General features: G+C 41.5%; 1 protein-coding gene across 1 annotated transcript in view; it reads left to right on the top strand.

Annotated features, from left to right (window-relative positions):
- Window positions 1-437: 437 nt before the first annotated feature.
- Window positions 438-16,544, top strand: part of ABCG5 (ATP binding cassette subfamily G member 5) — a 31,992-nt gene continuing 15,885 nt past the window's right edge. The window contains exons 1-7 of the mRNA XM_065402215.1: window positions 438-553; window positions 1,396-1,517; window positions 4,654-4,790; window positions 5,143-5,241; window positions 7,572-7,704; window positions 9,337-9,476; window positions 10,430-10,559. Coding sequence (XP_065258287.1) covers window positions 438-553; window positions 1,396-1,517; window positions 4,654-4,790; window positions 5,143-5,241; window positions 7,572-7,704; window positions 9,337-9,476; window positions 10,430-10,559 — 877 coding nt within the window. The remainder of the gene's footprint in view (window positions 554-1,395; window positions 1,518-4,653; window positions 4,791-5,142; window positions 5,242-7,571; window positions 7,705-9,336; window positions 9,477-10,429; window positions 10,560-16,544) is intronic.

The following is a 16,544-nucleotide window of genomic DNA, read 5'->3' as shown; positions in this document are numbered from 1 at the left end:
GGAATCCTTCTCCTCTTGGTTTTGAGCTTGACCCCCTTCTAAGCCCCCTACAGAAATATAGCTGGTGTTTCTCCTGACACTCTGGGTCTCTCTGGTCTACATGTCTCTGTAGATGGAGCAATGTTCTCCTTTTCTGGGATAGTAACAGCTCAGGCTAAAGGTTAATCAGATAATAGTTATGGCTAATCTGTCAACTGTGCTTGGAAAGGAGAAGAAAGAAAAAGTGAACTGAGAGCTACACAGCTTTCTGTCGAATAATTTCCTGGGTGTAGAAATAAGGCTGAGTCCATGACTGATCCTGTGGACTACTGGCAGAGTGAAGCTACACCCTCTTCATTAATGCGGTAGCAACTTAGTGGCTGAGTGTTTACCTGAATTAACTGATTTACCAGCTGGTTGAGAGGGTGATTGAAGTAAAGTGTCCAGTCTGCCTGAAGATGATGCAGCCTACTGAGATGGAAAGGAGCGGCGGAGGTTCCAGAGCAGAAGAAAGGATGTCTGTTGTGATTCCACATAACAGTGTCAGCGTCCATGGGATCTCTTACACAGTCAGGTAAAGCTAGTAAGGACCAGCAATGTAAGCTGGGACTCTGCAATAGCACTAATCCTCAGACCATGGGGATAAGACTTCCCTTAATTTATAGCATAACAGTAACAGGGATTTAGTTTGAAGATGATGGACCTTAGTCTTAGTCCAGTGAAGGGAGACACCAAGGATGAATTTGGCCCTATCTGTCTTGTAGTTAAGACTATATTTTCCTGAGAGTAAGGAGTGATTCTGCTTTCTGAAGATTTAATAACTGATTCTTTAAAGGAGGTCTCCAAAGGAGAATAAAACTAGGCCTGTACCTTTCTTGCATCTTTATGATGTATAAAGAAAGCCTGAAAGGGTTGTGGTTTCATTTCTTTTGCTTGTTTTTAGACATTTAAGCTTCTGTCTTGGCTGGAAGACTCTGATATGACTGGAGAGCTAGTGAACTGGTGATGCCAACAGAGCCAATACAGAATAAAATGAGCTATTAAAAGGGGAAGGGATTTTTAGTCAAGTCTGTTTAAAACTTTGTTTTTTTGTTAATTGCTATTTAATTTCAGTGCTTTTGTTAAAGGTCTAAAACCCTCATCCTTACATTTAAAGAGCTCACAATAAATATTACTTATACCTCCCTTTGGTCATCCACCAAAACCAGGTTAGATCAGGAAGGTTAAGTCTGGTTCTACTAAGGTAAAAAACAAGCAGAAAAAAACCTTTTAGAAATTATTTTTTTCCAATTCTCTTTATACATCAAAGCAGCAAAAAAAGGGCACAAGCCCAATTTTTGAAACGTTTTTTACATGTTATTTTAAATTCTTCCAAATGCCACATTTCATCCTTTTCAACCTTCTTTTTTTTAAAAGAGAACGTGTTGGACTTTGGTGGGATATCCCATCATATCATAAAAAATACACACGGCAGATCCTCAAAGATGTCTCATTTCACATAGAGAGTGGCCAGATCATGGCAATTTTGGGAAATTCTGGTAAGTAGTTCAAAACTTCCAAATCTAAAATAATACTACTTAAAAAAAAACATGCTACATGAATTTTGTAGAATGTGCTGAATGTGGGCACTTCTGTAATAAGGTCACAATGTGGATAAGCACTGGTTTACTTAGATTAATAAAAGAACAGGAGTACTTGTGGCACCTTAGAGACTAACAAATTTATTAGAGCATAAGCTTTCGTGGGCTACAACCCACTTCTTCGGATGCATATAGAGTGAAACATATATTGAGGAGATATATATACACACCCATACAGAGAGCATGAACAGGTGGGAGTTGTCTTACCAACTCTGAGAGGCCAATTAAGTAAGAGAAAAAAAACTTTTGAAGTGATAATCAAGATGGCTCAGTACAGACAGTTTGATAAGAAGCAAGTGTGAAAATACTTACAAGGGGGAGATCTCCCCTTGTAAGTATTTTCACACTTGCTTCTTATCAAACTGTCTGTACTGAGCCATCTTGATTATCACTTCAAAAGTTTTTTTTCTCTTACTTAATTGGCCTCTCAGAGTTGGTAAGACAACTCCCACCTGTTCATGCTCTCTGTATGGGTGTGTATATATATCTCCTCAATATATGTTTCACTCTATATGCATCCGAAGAAGTGGGTTGTAGCCCACGAAAGCTTATGCTCTAATAAATTTGTTAGTCTCTAAGGTGCCACAAGTACTCCTGTTCTTTTTGCGGATACAGACTAACACGGCTGCTACTCTGAAACCTTAGATTAATAATTTACTTCTCGATTGTTATCAGCAGGCTCTAGCCTGTGAATGGCCTTCTTGGGGACATTACACTGGTGAGGATTACTGAAGCACACTGCCCTAAGTCTCCACACCCTTGACACCAGAATATCCCCTCCCACTGCCTACCTTGAAGGGACTGGGAGGGGTGCTGGTATGGAGCTGGCTATTCTGGCTTTCCACTACTTGTAGATTCTCACGCAGGGTGCCTTTAAGGTCACTTTGGACTGCACAAGTGACCTTAGCAGGGTGAAGGACCTAGCCAAAAGATTTGTATTTTTAAATAATGGAACTCTTGCAGACTATCAAAGACTTTCTGAAAAAGAAAAGTTGTATCAATGCATACATAGTCACCGTCAACCTATACTCTTTAAAAACATGGCATTTTCAGTCGCAGTCTCAGTAGAATATATGTGTGGTTGTTCTCAGGGTACCAGGGACAGTGAGTCATCTTGTTACTCCCTGCCTCTAGTGAGAGAGGGTCTTGCCCATTGTAACTTTAAGCTAGTGCCCTGACACCACCAGCCTTTCAGCCACTCAAGCACTCTCCTCCAGGCTATGCCAGCCGGTCTTTGCCTTGCAGGTTAACAATAGGTGCATCCTGGTCAAGTCCTTTTGAAACATTCCCCTGTGATATCCAGCCCCTAAACTGGCTACTCACAGAAATTCCAGGTCCTCTACCCCCACAGATTTATTTAAGAGACAATGAAGAGTCAATTAGAAACAAGATAGTGATGGAAACGAATGGTCACAATATGAAACAAAATCATAAAACGCAAACTAGGGCCTATGCTTATTAATAGTTATCTTTCCTATCTAATAAAGTAGGTTTTCCCCTGAAAGTTCAGTCTGTTGTAGAGCTGGCTGGCTTTGCAGGAACCAAGATCCAAACTTTCATGAAAACATCCCCATGCCACAAGATGTTTCCTCAGTGAATGGATCCAGAGTGCTTTTCCCCACTCTGTATTATGCTGAAACAGTCTTTTGTCTTTATTCACTTATAGGGTGATCCCTCTGTCTGTTATAATGGTACTTTTCCACCTCCAAGTTGTTTCAATTGTTTTCAGTTGTCTCTGATGGTTTTCCATTGATAGTCTTGGGAAACAAGGCTAGACAACTGAGCCTCTCCTTACCTCACTGGCTAATCAGGAAGTGTTGACAATTCTGCCTGAATGATCCATCACTGAGATGAATCATCCCCTGGTGTCTAACTTTTACTCCAAGACCAAAAAAGCATCCTTTCAATATAGTTATATTATTTCTTCAATATTACCCATACATACATTTCACAATGATGATGAGTCTTAATAAGTTACGAGCTTTCAGTAGATACCTTACATGTTATCCGTTATGAATAAATACCCTGTACGATGTGTTTGGTGTGGTGAGTTTGTCAGACCTGAGATGAGAGTTGTTTGCAAAGAACAGGGGATCTTTTCCCAAGGGGCCTCTGTGTCACAATATGGTTTCTTCCAAACTTGCCAGAGTTTTTCAGGTCTGTGTATGTGATTGTTATATGGTTTCCTGGGCTAACGTTTTAAATCTTTTTTTCATCTTGGATTAAATTAAACCCTGTGCAAAGAGCCAGCACAGGGCCTATTAATCACTTAAGCCCTACTTAAGCTCTATTTTGAGCTTCCAGTGGCACTTAAATGGTGCATAGGCCTTGTGCTGCAGAGGAGTTAGGCCCTCTCAAATCCTCCATTATCTTCCTCTTGCATTCCAAATGTGGTGCAAGCTACCTGCCCCTGCCTACCGCGCTGCTCTTGACTCTTACTACTGCTCCTCTTCCTCACTATTCTGCTCAACCTTCCTGTCTCCCTGCTGCCTTCATGGCCTTCTCCCACTCTCATCTTCATAACTTCTCCCATGTTGCCCCTTATTCCTGGAATTCCCTCTTGCCCCTGGAACAAAAGGTGAAATTTCTTCATTTACATTTCTCCTCAGAACTTATTTCTCCCACGAAACCTACTAGTCTCCTATAAAAATGCTCCTAAAAAGAAATGCTCTCAATGCTTTGAAGCAGAACCAGCCCTGGTCCTCCATCCTTGTCTGATCTGTTTTGTCTTTCTGTTTAGATTTTAAAAGATAGGACAGGAACTGTAGTCCTCAATGTTTTGTATAGCATCGAGCATAACGAGAGTGCTTAACAAGTGATGAGAAATCAATAGAAATTTACACAGACTCTAACACTCCATTTAACTTTCATGGGCTGCCTTTTCACGCTGTTGTTAGTGATAAAATATATATCTATTTTTTCATTAGACGTGTGTACAGTGTCTAGCACAATGGAGTCACAGCCTCTGATAGGTGCTGCTATAATAAAAGTAAGAATTAATGTGAATGAGATTTTTTTTTAAACTGTCTAACAGGCTCTGGAAAAACAACTCTGCTGGATGCAATATCAGGAAGACTGAGACAAAAAGGAAATTTCTTTGGTGAAGTGTACATGAATGGGCAAGAGCTGAAGAAAGAACAATTTCAGGACTGCTTCTCATATGTTCAACAGGTTGTTTTTTAATTTAATTCATATGCATGGAACTTTTTGTTATCACAAAGTTGTAGTGATAATAATAGAATCATATGGCTTGATTGTGATTTCACTAACCTTGCTGTAAATCAGGAGTAACTCTATAGAAGTCAATGGAACTATGCTGATATGAAATGTGTGTCAAAGCAGAACCACGCCCAGAGTTACTACAATACTGTTAAGTATCAGAGGGGTAGCCGTGTTAGTCTGGATCTGTAAAAAGCAACAAAGAGTTGTGGCACCTTATAGACTAACAAATGTATTGGAGCATAAGCTTTCGTGGGTGAATACCCACTTCGTCAACAATACTGTTGTTCTTTTCCTGTTTTAGAATGATACTTTGTTAGGTTATCTCACCATACAAGAATCTTTGACTTACACGGCTTTACTCGCACTTCAGAAGCACTCCAACAACTTCATTAAAAGGAAGGTCAGTATGTTTTATTCTTCCACTGAGACAAACAATACAATCTTTTCAGATATGTCCAGCGGATCAGATACCCTAATTTTATAGACACTACCTTTTAGCTGATTTGGATTCCCAAGTTCAATTCATGCTCTCACATTATCCTTTCATCAATGGCACTTTTAATCCATAGATCTCACAGTGCTTTACAAAGGGAGCCAAGTATCATTATTCCTATTTTACAGATAAGGAAACAGGCATGTACAAGTGAAGTGACTTGCTCAGGATCACAAAGGAGTTCAGCAACTGAGCCAGGAATAAAACTCTCTGGTCTCCTGACTGCCAGTTCTGTGTCATGCTGCCATCTGGGGAAATAATGAATATGTTGGAATGAAATTAGTGTTGCTGTAGCTGTGTCAGTCACAGAATATTAGAGAGACAAGGTGGGTGAGAACATCTTTTATTGGACCAACTTCTGTTGGTGAGAGAGACAAGCTTTTGAGCTTACACAGAGGAAGATGACCTGAAGAAGAGCTCTGTGTAAGCTCAACAGCTTCTCTCTCTCACCACAGAAGTTGGTCCAATAAAAGATGTTCTCACCCACCTTGTCTCTTTGGAATGAAATTGTCATTCCTGAAGCAGTACCAATTGCTACCACATGGGAGAATGAATTTGATACCAAATTCAGAACTCCTGAAGTGGCCATCCCCATAGTATCTGGGCACATTACATACATTTAGAACTCCATCATTTCCCTCCTGGAAGAAGAACAAAACTTTTATATCCTCCCCACTTACTGCTGCTTTACTGTGAGGAATTGAAGATATTATTTATTTGTTAACCCCTGACAAGTGATCAGCCCTGCACCATGCACAGAAGAAACACAGCTCCTGCCCCACTGAACTAGCCATCTGAATAGAGACAACAAAAATAAACACCAAATGGACTGGGAGACCCAGAAGGAGGGGTCTATCTAGGTTGTTAATTTCTTAGTGTCACTTGTGCCCATCCAGGTGCTTTATTTCATAGAGCTGGCAATGGATGCCATTTTTACAATTTTCCAAAAAGGAAAAAAAAAAGATGAATTCTACTTGTGCCCTAAAGCTGGCAAGATACAGGTACAGCCAGGTGTCTGGTAGAAGAACATTCTAGCAAGAGGGCAAATGGCTGCTGCCAGGCGGCCTTTGGTGTATGGAAGTCTATGAAGCTGTTTGTGAGAAGTTGCCTAGGAATCGGATAGTGGCCTCTAGACAAAGATGTTTACCCATCAAGTGTGGAGTTCCATCTCCTGGGAGGTTCCATCTATTTAGGACTTAGCCTGCAGTCTTCACTCAAGCAAACATGAGTTGTGCTTGACTAAGGTCACAGAACCTGTCCCTTGGTCAGTGAAACACAGCTTTCCTGGTTCTTTAAAGCCCTACATCCTGATTCTCATTTATACTAAGGCCCCTATACACTGCTCTGGCCTTGCTCACTTTAAGGCCCCTTTACATAACCAGAGAGAGCTGTACAGACAGCCAAGAAAATACTGCAGCAGGAAGGTCCATTCCTTGCTCTTCTGAGCTACAGATCAACACCAATAGCTTGTACTGGATTAGTCCAGCACAATTCCTGGTGGGAAGACAATTCAAATACTGTTCTGCTTTTGGAAAAGCACATCTCTCCAAAGTGGCCAGACATGAAGAGAATAGCCAAATAAGATAAAAAGGCAAAAAGAGATTATGAACAATTTTACAATAGACATCACTCAGTTAGAGAACTTCTGGGTCTAGAATCTGATGAACCAAAGTGGATGGAGAAAAAGGATGGACAACTCCAGCTGTTGTAAAGAAAAATAATTAATTGCTCAGATCATGTGATTGAAACTGACAATGGAGAGTTCAACAGAAACCATAGACATCTACAAAAAGCGTACTCCTCAGAAAGAACACTCAATAGAGAAAACTCTATAGATGGCAGATGCAGAACAATACTCAGAGATTCCAAACTGACCACTGCCAGTCATTTAAACTAATGGACAGACAGATGGCTAAGATGCTATGCATTCAGGTGGTGTAAGTAGAAAACCAGTGTCAGAGACACTTGACTGACTGATCCGTGTTGAACTTTAAAGATAGTGTGATAGTGTAAATGGTCAACTGAAAATGAAATTCTACCTTCCCATCCAAGAATGAAATAAAAATAAGTCCAGATTATTGTAAATAACTCCCACTAACACGGAGCGTGGGCAGCATATTGGGGGCAGTTTAGAATGATATGAGCTGCTTCTCACAATTTTTAATGTAGTGTGCAACTGTCTGAGTCGGGCAATGAACATTACTTCACATTCTTTTTAAATTGTAACTATTTTGCAGGTAGATGCTGTTATGGCTGAGCTGAGTCTCAGCCATGTTGCTACTAATGTAATTGGAAGCCGTATTTTTAGGGGAATTTCTGGTGGTGAGAGGCGTCGCGTTTCAATTGCAGCCCAGCTATTACAAGATCCTAGTGAGTACTGAACAGCTTTTCAGAATAAAACAAATACCTTGTCCTTTTCATTATGCTGTCACTTTGCACACACTCCCACCACCCACCTTTAAATAACATTTTAAAATATAATAGCACTTTTCTTCTATCACAGATCCACACTCCAAACTGCCATTGATTTCAACATGCAGGCTCAGTGCACAATCAGCTCTGCAGGGAGGCAGAAATGTCTAGTGACTAGAGCATAGGCTGAGACTCCTGTTTTGTCACTGACCTATGCTGTGGCCTTGGCAAGTCACGTAGACCCTGATAGTTAAGTTTAAGCACATGCATAGATCTTAGGGATTTCAGCATGTGTTTAACCATGTGCTTAAATTAAGTCCTTTACAACTGTGCTTCTATTTCCCATCTGTAAAACAGAGCTAATAAAACTTACTTATTTTAGAGGGGAGTTGTAAGGATTAATTTTGTAATGTTTGTTCAGCACTTTGTGTTTTCAAAGTGCTATGTAAGTGCTAAATATTATTATTTATTATTATTACTTTGTCCTTCATATTCATTTATTTGGATATAAAACAGAGCCAAAAAAGTAGCCCATGCCCAAGCTCTACTTGCCTTGACAATTACTTAAATTTGCAATTCAATTGGAATAACCATTTAGCAGTGCTCGTACATAAGTTAATGCAACCAGCCAGTGAATGAAGTATACCCCATACCTTAGCTAATGCAGCTTTTAGAGCACTGATATGCTGTATCCACTACTTTCTTGAACATTTTTGTGAAGAAATTTATGATTTCTGTTGGGAACTTAAAAGGGGCAATATAATACCTATGTTGCAATAATTCAAAGAATCAACATTTGTAGTTTGCTATATTAATTCAGCCAGTGATGAAATGAGAATTGTCTTTCCCTTGATGAATGATCTACACTACATTATACACTGTATGAACTCTGGTTCAATGACAGCAGTCATAGATACTAATAAAATTGGGGGACTGGTCAGCGTGGGAATTTTCCACGCTGTACCACTTTTGTGGAAAAAATAAAATCATTCATTTTCCAGGACTGTCTCTCTCTTCCTTCACCTCCCACCCCCCGAATTCTTATGTATAATAAAATACAATTAAAATTACAAAGAAAATAATGCACTAATAAGACTGGTTCACATACAGAACTATATACTGTACTACAGGATAATTTTAAATAGTTTATTATATAAAGCACAGTTATGTATCCTGTGTGCATGCAGAATACACACTTTTAGCTAATTTTATGTAGCATCTTATCCTTATAAGCATCATTTTATAATGCTAATTCTAAAAGCTGACAAACACACTGAATCTATTTTGGTAGCTTCACTAAGAAAAAGTCAACATGAAAAAATGATCAAGTTCTAATTCTGGTATCAAAGAGAGGACCTGATCTTGCACTCTGTATTCACTGTGGTTGAAAATGGACCACTGAAACAAGTAAAGGCTGAAGGATCAGGCCAGAGAAATAAATGTGTTGTAGTTTTGCGTACACAGGTTTGCATGGCTGTCACACTTTAGAGATAATTCTACAGTGTGCATTGAATGACCTATAAAGGACAGAAACTATAAATTTGCTTACCATTTACCTGAGTTTTCAGAAATTATCCTGGTTATTCACAGAGGTCATGTTACTCGATGAACCAACTACAGGACTGGACTGCATGACTGCAAATCAGATTGTCTTGTTGCTTTCGGAACTTGCACGCAAAGACAGAATTGTGATTATTACAATTCATCAGCCACGGTCAGAACTTTTCAGGGTAAGGAATATCAAAATAATAATAGCTTCTTACTGAGCATCACTCCATGCAGTTTTTCTTGCAGATGAGAGTTTAGTACAAAATTAAATACAGTTTATCTTCAAATCCCAGCACTAGTTCCCATTTTCCACTGCATCAAATTCAAGCTGCTTGTCCTCACCTTCTGGGCCCTTACAGCTCTGCCCCTTTCCACTTCTCTGTTCTTGTCTCTATTCATACTTCCCATTGATCCCTCTGCTGTACCACTGATGCGAACCTCAACTGCTCATTTGTCCACAACTGCCTTCATGCTTTCCTCGTCCCTGCCTTTCTGAACTTATAACAAATTCCTCTCCAGATTCCTCTCCAAAACCCATTTCTTCTGTGATGCAAGAAATTGACCAACCAATGACAGATAGGCTGAGGCACAGCTGGGTATAGTTTGTGTTTTATTTTTTTTAAAAAGACAATGTACATAATGGCCAATATTTTCAAAAGTGGCTGGTGATTTTGTGTACCCAACCTGAGACACCCTTAAAGGGACCTGGCTTTCAGAAAGTGGTAAGCCTGCATGTCTGACCCTCCTGAGGCAGATTAGTATATTTGCACCCATTTTACAGATTAGGGTTACTAAAACACAGAGAGGGTCAGTGACTTGACCAAGGTCACAAAGTAAGGTTGTGTCAAAACTGAGAAGTCAAGAGTTCATGGTCCCCATTCCTGTGCTCAGCCTGCACCTTTCTCTTCATAGCTGGTAGGATCCAATACCTTTAAAAAGGGTCAGTTAGTAGTTTATGATTAAAAAGACATTTGGCAGTTCAGAAATACAATAAGGAAATGTAATGATGGGTCAAATCTACTCTTCCTGTTAAAGAGCCTTTATTTACCAAATTGTAAAGTACTATTCCAGTATTCATGTTTTCCTTGTTAGTAGTAAATTGATCTCATTAATATATATTGTGTTGTCCAACCAGTTATTTGACAAAATCGCCATCATGAGTTTTGGAGAATTGGTTTTCTGTGGGGACCCTCCAGAAATGATCACATTTTTTAGTGATTGCAACTACGCCTGCCCTGAACAATCAAATCCTTTTGACTTTTATGGTAAGTTTATCCAACTCATATTAGCAAAGATGTTGGCATTTTATTCTAGGCAAGCAGGTTGGAATTTTTTCCAACATAACTTATTGTAATTCTTCCTGTTCTTTGTAATTGTGCTAAGCTAGTTTGTTCCATTGCTTCTAAATGGGGATCAATGCTATAAAATTATGTAACGTATTCAACAGAACAACTGCTCTTAGATCTGAGAATAAAAGTAACTGTGGGATCAGCAACAAAATAGTTTAGGTCAGTTTTGAAAACATGCTGCTTTTATCTGGTACGATACTTATTTTAAACCTGTGGGATATAGAACATTCAGATGCCCTAGTGATAGGCAAACTAGAGCCAGAAAAGAAAGAACAAACTGATGTGAACTTTACTTTGGATCAGTAAACAGTAAAAATACACAATAGCACTGCAATAGAGCAATATGAACTAATAGGGCAAACTAACACCACAACTAGAGTTCCAGGTTCAGGGATCCTTTGGATTCATGACGCTCCTTTGCTCCTAGAAATTTAGACTTGATTTTCCAAAGTATGGAGTGCCTTCAATTCCTATTGACTTTAGTGGAAGTTGAAAATGCTCAGAGACTCCACAGCATTATGCAGTATTTGGCTCTTATTGTTGATTTAAAACAAAACATTTACTTACCTCGCAGTAGTTATGGTTCTTCAAAACATTTTGTCCATGTGGATCCCACTCTAGGTGCACATGTGCCCCATGCACATGAGACTAGAAGCTTTGATTTGCAGTGTTTGTGTGGCTGCACTTGTGCCCTGCATATCCTTGTGCCCCACCCAAGCCAACAGCATATAAAGGGCAGAGAAGTTGCAAACATCCCTCAGTTCTAGAGCTAATTCAGAAAATCAATTTAAGGAAGACTCACCAAAAAAAAAAGTGGGGATGGAGGACAGGTCATGAGATCCACACTGATGGACAGCATCTTGAAGAACCACAGTTATTGCAAAGTAAGTTGCTGGTTTTTTATTTTGAGAAATTGTCCATGTGCATCCCACTCCCCCCTCTAGGTGATTGGCAAGCAATGCCCCATCTGGATGGCAAAACTGAGGAGTCCTAGTTGCCACTAACTAAAACACTGATTGTAACACTGACCTCCCAAATTTGGCATCCAATCTTGCGCCCAAATCAAGGACAAAATGTTTAACAAAAATGAGGGGATTACTTAGGGTGACCAGACAGCAAGTGTGAAAAATCGGGATGGGGGGTAATAGGAGCCTATATAAGAAAAAGACCCCAAAATCGGGACTGTCCCTATAAAATCGGGACATCTGGTCACCCTAGGATTACTCCAGGTGGCTTCCTGGCACATCTCAGACATGGTTATATTTCTGAAATATGCAGACAAGGCAGCCTGCGCCCTAGTCGAATATTTGGCAGAAGAGGTATATCAACCATGTAATAACAGACTGAATACACGGTATAATCCATTTAGATATTCTCTGGGGAAAAACAGCTTGTGTTTTAGAAGTGCTACTTATGGAAACAAAAAGATAGGTTGTCTAAAAGGGCTTGTCCTATTCAAGTAATATAGCAAAGCCCCTTGAAATGTCTTAGTATGAAATTTCTTCTCTGATGGGTAGGAGTGGGTTTTGTAAAGAAAATGAGGGGATTAATGGATTGATTTAAATGAAAGTCTGAGACAACTTTGCAAATAAATTTAGTGTGAGATCTCAGCACCACCTTATCTCTGCGGAATGCTGTGTAAGGAGGGTCAGCCATGAGAGCTTGGAGTTAGTTGACCCTACTGACTGATGTAATGACCACCAAAAAGGCCCTTTTGAGAGCGAAATGGTGTAGAGAGCAGAAAGGCATTCAAAGGGGGAGGATCCATGAGTCCTGAAAGGACAATCTTAAGATCGATAGATAAGTGTGAAGCAGCGCTGGATACAGTAGGGTGGGAAAAATTAAACATGACTGGCTAGGAAGTTGGCATAGTGAAATTGCTGCAAGGAAGACTTTAGTTGAACTGAATGAGAGTTCAGAGAGCTGGAGGGCATGTCTACATGGGAGTTTTAAATTGGATCAAATCAAGTTAATCTGGTTTGAAAATGCTTACATACACACGACACAATCTATCACTGCACACTAACTCTACATATGTCGCCAACTCTGGAGTCATCTTGCAAAGTGAACGAGGTTTCCTCCAAATTGAATTAGTTTGCATCCACATGAACAGTAGACCAACTGCTGCACAATACTTTTTGCATGCTTTCAATAGCTACCCCACAGTGCTTTGCAGGTTGACAATTACTAACCTGTCCGGTTACCTGTGTGCCCTCCCTGCTCTAATCAAGTTCCAAGGACAACCTCCCACCCCATAAGAAGCTGGTGTGGATCCAGATGTTGCCCATTTGCTCCTGGATCTCAGGATACAATTGTGATACACTCCCAAAGCCCACAACATGCCTTGCACAGCTGCTCGGAGCCATGCCGAGACCATGGATCAGATCACCATCTGGGAAGAAGCACTGGTTCAGGAAGTTGTTGTGGCTGGACACTGGAAAAAAGATGTTTTTGTGGACATTGCAAAGCAGCTGTCCATGAGGGATCATTACCAGGACATCAAGCAGTGCCAGATATAGCTGCAATCCTTCTGGACTTTACATATCATCAAAACTTGATTCTATGGTATGAGAAAAGTGTCTTGCATGCAGGGCCATACTTACCCATACGCAAAGTATGCAGCAGCGTAGGGCACCAGGAAATTTGGGGCACCACATTTCCTGGTGCCCTGAGCAGCTGCGTGCTGCTCTAGTCCCTACCCCACCTCTTCCCCATGGCCCCCGCCCCTGCTCCGCCCCAACCCCGCCTCTTCCTGCCCCTGCTCCGCCCCAGCACTGCCCCCACTCCACCCCTTCCCCAAAGCCCCTGCCCCCACCCCGCCCCCACTCCATCCCTTCCACAAAGCCCCTGCCCTGGTCTGCCCCTGCCCCTTCCCGCCCCTGCTCCACCCCAGCCCTGCCTCTTCCCACCCCTGAGGACTGCTGCAGGGCCAGGCCTGCACTCACCGGTGGCAGGAAGTGCAGCGACCTGGCCCCAGCTGCGCCACCGGTGAGTGCTGGGGGGCAGTTTCCCCCTGTCCTCAAGCCAGCCCCATCCCCCCGTGGAGGCCTGGGACCAGCCCCCCCCCCCCATGGAGGCCTGCGCTCCCCCCCCCCCCCCCGTAGGGCCCCAGAATAGCTAGGGATGGCCCTGCTTGCATGGATCCTGGGTTCAGGCTCCGCCTGGAGCAAAACCTGGGCACTTTGTGTTCTCTTCGATGGCAAATGAGTCTATAATGGGATTTCCTATTGTTGAAATATCAGGCTGAGTATGGAGCTCTTCAGAGACCATTGGTGACAGATTGTCTGCTATGTTGTTGTTGACTCCTGGAAGGTGAAGAGCAACTGGGGTTATCCATGGAGTTGACCATGTCCATAATCTGATTTCCTCTTGGCATAGAGGTGATGAACAGATACCACCCTGCTTCTTTATATAATAAAATGCAGATGTTTTGTCTGTGAAGATCTGTACAGTGGAATTCTTTAAAACTATAAGGAATGGTTTGCAGATAATCTGATCGTCCAGAGTTCTAGGATGTTTATGGGGAGGCTCATCTCCTTCTGGGACCATATCCCATGTATCTGAAGTTAGTCCAGGTGAAGACCCCAACCAGTTCCTGATGTGTCTATGGTCAGTGTCTTTGTAGGTGGAGGGGTGGAGAAGATTATGCCTTTCCAAAAGTTCTGAGCATCCCTCCACCAATATAGTGATAACAAGATATAACAGTAATAATAAGAACTACCCTAGCTCTTATATAGCACTTTTCATTCATAGGTCTCAAAGTGCTTTACAAAGAAGGTCGGTATCATTATCCCCATTTTATAGATGGGGAAACTGAGGTACAGAGAGGTAAAATGACTTACTCAAGGTCACCCAGCAGGCCAGTGGCAGAGCTGGTAATATAATGTAGGACCCTGAGTGTCAGTCCAGTGCTACTAGGCCACATTGCCTCTCATTGGCCTTTGATGCCTCCCTGATTTTTGGAGGAAGCTTGTTCACAAACGGAAATACTTTGTCCCACATCAAAAAATCATACTTGATGAATAATGCTTGGTAATTCAGTATGTGTAGAGTGCAGGAGTAAGCTTTCCTCCCAAAGAGATACAGCTTTTTGGGGTCTTTATCTTCAAGAGTAACTGTTGGTGGACCATGCAGGCTCACTTTCTCATGAATCACAGAGACATACCCGAGATTCAAGGATTGGATGTGTATAGAATTGTTCTAAGCCTCTCAGTGGAACTTTTATCTTTTTTCTGCTGGTTTTGCAGTCATGCAAGGGTAGCAGTGGTCTTCCAGAGGTCTATAGCTGGCTCCAAGATGCCGTCATTTATAGGCATTGGTAACCTGCCCACAGTGGAGGGCTGGAAGATATCAAATAATGTATGGGCCTTTCATCAGTCACTGAGGTCTCAGTTTTCAGTGTGACAGCAATTTGACACAGCAGCTCTTGAAAAGTCCTGAAATAATCCAGAGCCAAAAGAGGCTCCTTGTCAGGGGGAGGAGATGATGACGATGAGTCTTTGGGAGAAGCTCGTGGCTCAATTGCCAGTGCTGGCTCAAATATCAGTACGTGATGATTGGTGTTGAGGAATTGGTATCGGCAGGGACCTGGGTAGCTGAGCTAAAGCTGAAACCATTGTTGTTTGCCCTGAAGCATAAGAGCACTTTGTGCTCAGTCCCTGGGAGGAGAGTGGAGGTGAACAGCTCTTCTTAGGCCTTTCAACTTTCCTCCTCTTAAGGGGAGAAAGACCAGTGCCAGGAACTGTGCTTAGTCTGGGGCTCTCATCTACTTTGCCTCAGCATGGAGGAGACAGTACCGGTCTTTGGTGCTGGAGCAGCCATTGGTGCCAAGCTGATCTTTGGATTCTATCTGGCTTGTCAGTGCTGGGCCAGATTCCTTACCAGTTCCAGCTTTGGGAGTCATATTCCAGTTGATGGGGGTGCTGACAGTGTAGGACTCAGAGGTGGATGGTTCCATCTTGAAGCTTGATGCCTGTACTTCTGGGTCCGAAGTGCCTCTGATAAACTCCTCCAGATGATATAATTTTAGATGGGTGTCTCTAGATTTTCTCATTCCTCAGGAGAATGACCATCAAAGCAATGGTCAGGCACATGGCTCTTGTTGAGATGGAATAAAGAGCTATAGCAAGGAGAATGAGTCTGTAACAAGACAGGCAGAATGAAGCCCAAATTTTGAATTTGCTATTTTAAGTGGTTGTGGCACAAAGTGCTGAGAGAAAATAAGTGTTTGTTTAAAAAACAAAATAAGTTTAAGTAAATTTTTAAAGAGAAAAAAAAGGATAGATTTCTATGGAAATAACCCTTAAGTTGCCAGGTAAGGATAGGCTTGGAGAATGTGGTAAGGGGTAAGAAGCAGACACAGCCTGGTTTCATTTTGCTGCCACTGGTGATAAGAAGGAACCAAGGAATGGTTTCAGCCATTCTGCCCTTGGGTTTGGGGGCAGAGCATGAGGACCTGCAGGGTGTACATCAGAAAGGAATTCACAGATTCCTATTCTAGTGTGTATGGGGTATATGGCACCTAGAGTAGGATGTACATGCCTAAATACTCAAAGAACCCATATTTTTAATCTAGTATATTTGGGTGGCTGATTGCTGACAGCTGTTTGAACGCTAACTAGTGAATCCAGAAATGTCCAAAACGTTGTATGAAGAAGCGTGGCACATTCAGAGGGAAGCAGTATTTTTCTATTGTTTTGGTGGCATTCTGCCTTCAGTTAGGAGAGAGAATGATTGTAGATGAGAAGCTGGAATTGAAAAAAGCTGAAAATACTAATATGACAGTAAGGATAATTTTGTCATCATGAATTTGAATAGTCTCAAAGTCACAAGTTTGAGATTTAGACTCACATTTTAAAACGTTCAGTAAACACGAAGTGCTACATTCTTCAAGTGTCAACC

Source organism: Emys orbicularis, chromosome 3 (genome assembly GCF_028017835.1).
Source record: "Emys orbicularis isolate rEmyOrb1 chromosome 3, rEmyOrb1.hap1, whole genome shotgun sequence".
Taxonomy (NCBI): Eukaryota; Metazoa; Chordata; order Testudines; family Emydidae; genus Emys; species Emys orbicularis.
This window is presented reverse-complemented; position numbering and strand designations above follow the sequence as displayed.